Source organism: Orbicella faveolata, unplaced genomic scaffold (assembly GCF_042242905.1).
Source record: "Orbicella faveolata isolate gen_17 unplaced genomic scaffold, um_ofav_v1 contig_34, whole genome shotgun sequence".
Taxonomy (NCBI): domain Eukaryota; kingdom Metazoa; phylum Cnidaria; class Anthozoa; order Scleractinia; family Merulinidae; genus Orbicella; species Orbicella faveolata.
The window spans coordinates 10,399,914-10,401,470 of record NW_028301563.1 but is presented as its reverse complement, the minus strand read 5'-3'; the positions used below and the strand labels follow the sequence as shown (position 1 = coordinate 10,401,470).

Genomic DNA, 1,557 nt, shown 5'->3' with positions numbered 1-1,557 from the left:
TCACGTCTTCGTTACCTCATACACCTCTTTTAGGTTGCCATTCCTTGCAGCCTCCTCGGCTTCCCCTGCAAGCGCATTTGCCCATTCCCTCTTGTCTGCTCTCAAGCTTCTCTTTACTTCCTTGTTTTTCTCATTGTATTCTATTCTCCTTCTTTCTCTTATCCTTTCTGATCTTGTCTCTTCCATCTTCTTCTTCAATTTCCTTCTTTCCTCAATTTTTCTCCAACTTGTTGCACTTATCCAAGTCTTGCTCTTCCTTTGTCTATGACCAAGAACTGACTTTGCCGTTTCGCAGTAGGCCTTCTTAATGTTCGACCATTTCTCCTCGACGCTTTCGGCATTCTGGGTGTCATCATTTCCTGTTTCATCAGACTCAGTTTCTGTCAAGCAGCTAAATCTGTTATTAAGCTCTAAGACAAACCTTTGTTTAATCTCAGGCACCTTTAGCTTGCTCAGCTCATATTTCCGTGCAGTCGTTTCGACTTGCTTTCTAACCACCCCACTTAGCTTCAATCGAATATTTCCAACAACCAGGTTGTGATCACTTCCAACGTCGGCTCCCCTGAAAGCCCTGGCGTCCTGTACCGATCTCTTAAATATTCCATTAACAGCTATGTGGTCGATTTGATTCCTTGTTCTTCCATCTGGAGAGGTCCAGGTGTACTCATGGATGTCTTTGTGGGGGAACATGGTCGTTATGATGGCCATGTTGTTGGCCGCACAAAACTCTGTGAACCTTTCACCATTATCAGATCTGTCGCTTCCTAAACCATGCATACCAACCACTCCGTTTTCGCCCTCCATTTGGTGCCCTAACTTTGCATTCCAGTCGCCCATAGTTATTATGATGTCATGTCGAGGTGTCCTGTCATACACCTGTTGCAGTAGTTCATAGAACCCGTCTTTTTCATTGGTATCAGCGTCATTGGTCGGTGCATAGACTTGAATAATGGTTGTTTTTATGTGCTTGGATTTGAACCTGGCTGTTATTATTCTGTCGATCACAGGGTTCCAGCTCTCCAGGGCCCTAGATGCCTCCTTGCTCATCATAATGGCCACACCGCTTTGGTGTTGATTATCGTTTCTGCCAGCGAATATTATATTCACTCCTGTTTGTGTCCTAACCTGCCCAGTCCCTGTCCATCGACACTCACTGATCCCTAGGATCTCCACCTTGTACTTTGCCATCTCTATACAAACCTGAGCAGTCTTTCCGGTGCTGTACATGGTACGCACGTTCCAACATCCCACTCTCATTGTCTTCTTAGGGTGAGTCAACACCCTTATCCGCATGCAAGTTTCCTTTCGGCTTTCACCTGCATTCCTCATACTGCTGTCCATCAGGATGACGGAGTTGTCTCCCGTAAGACAGCAGGCCGCTGATCTCGCTCCTTGGTAGTTATCGGTACACTCAAAAGAGTGGCCTTGACATCAATTTCCGGTTTCCGTAATCACCTTGCTTTTACGGGATGGGGTGATTGGTCCCATGCCCAACCCCCAACCTGGAGGACCAGGGATTTTCTGTCGGGGTGTCCTTCCCCTAGCCACGGGTACCAG

At 46.8% G+C, this 1,557-nt stretch overlaps 1 protein-coding gene across 1 annotated transcript; it reads right to left on the bottom strand.

The window, feature by feature from the left end:
* Positions 1-1,341, bottom strand: LOC149104745 (protein CFDP2-like). The gene has a single exon (XM_089272255.1). The coding sequence runs from the start codon at positions 1,339-1,341 to the stop codon at positions 1-3; it is 1,341 nt and encodes a 446-aa protein (XP_089128381.1).
* Positions 1,342-1,557: the final 216 nt, after the last annotated feature.

Bases quoted from the DNA above. Each gene is read 5' to 3' on its own strand.
- LOC149104745 (XM_089272255.1), bottom strand. From the start codon at position 1,341: ATGGACAGCAGTATGAGGAATGCAGGTGAAAGCCGAAAGGAAACTTGC.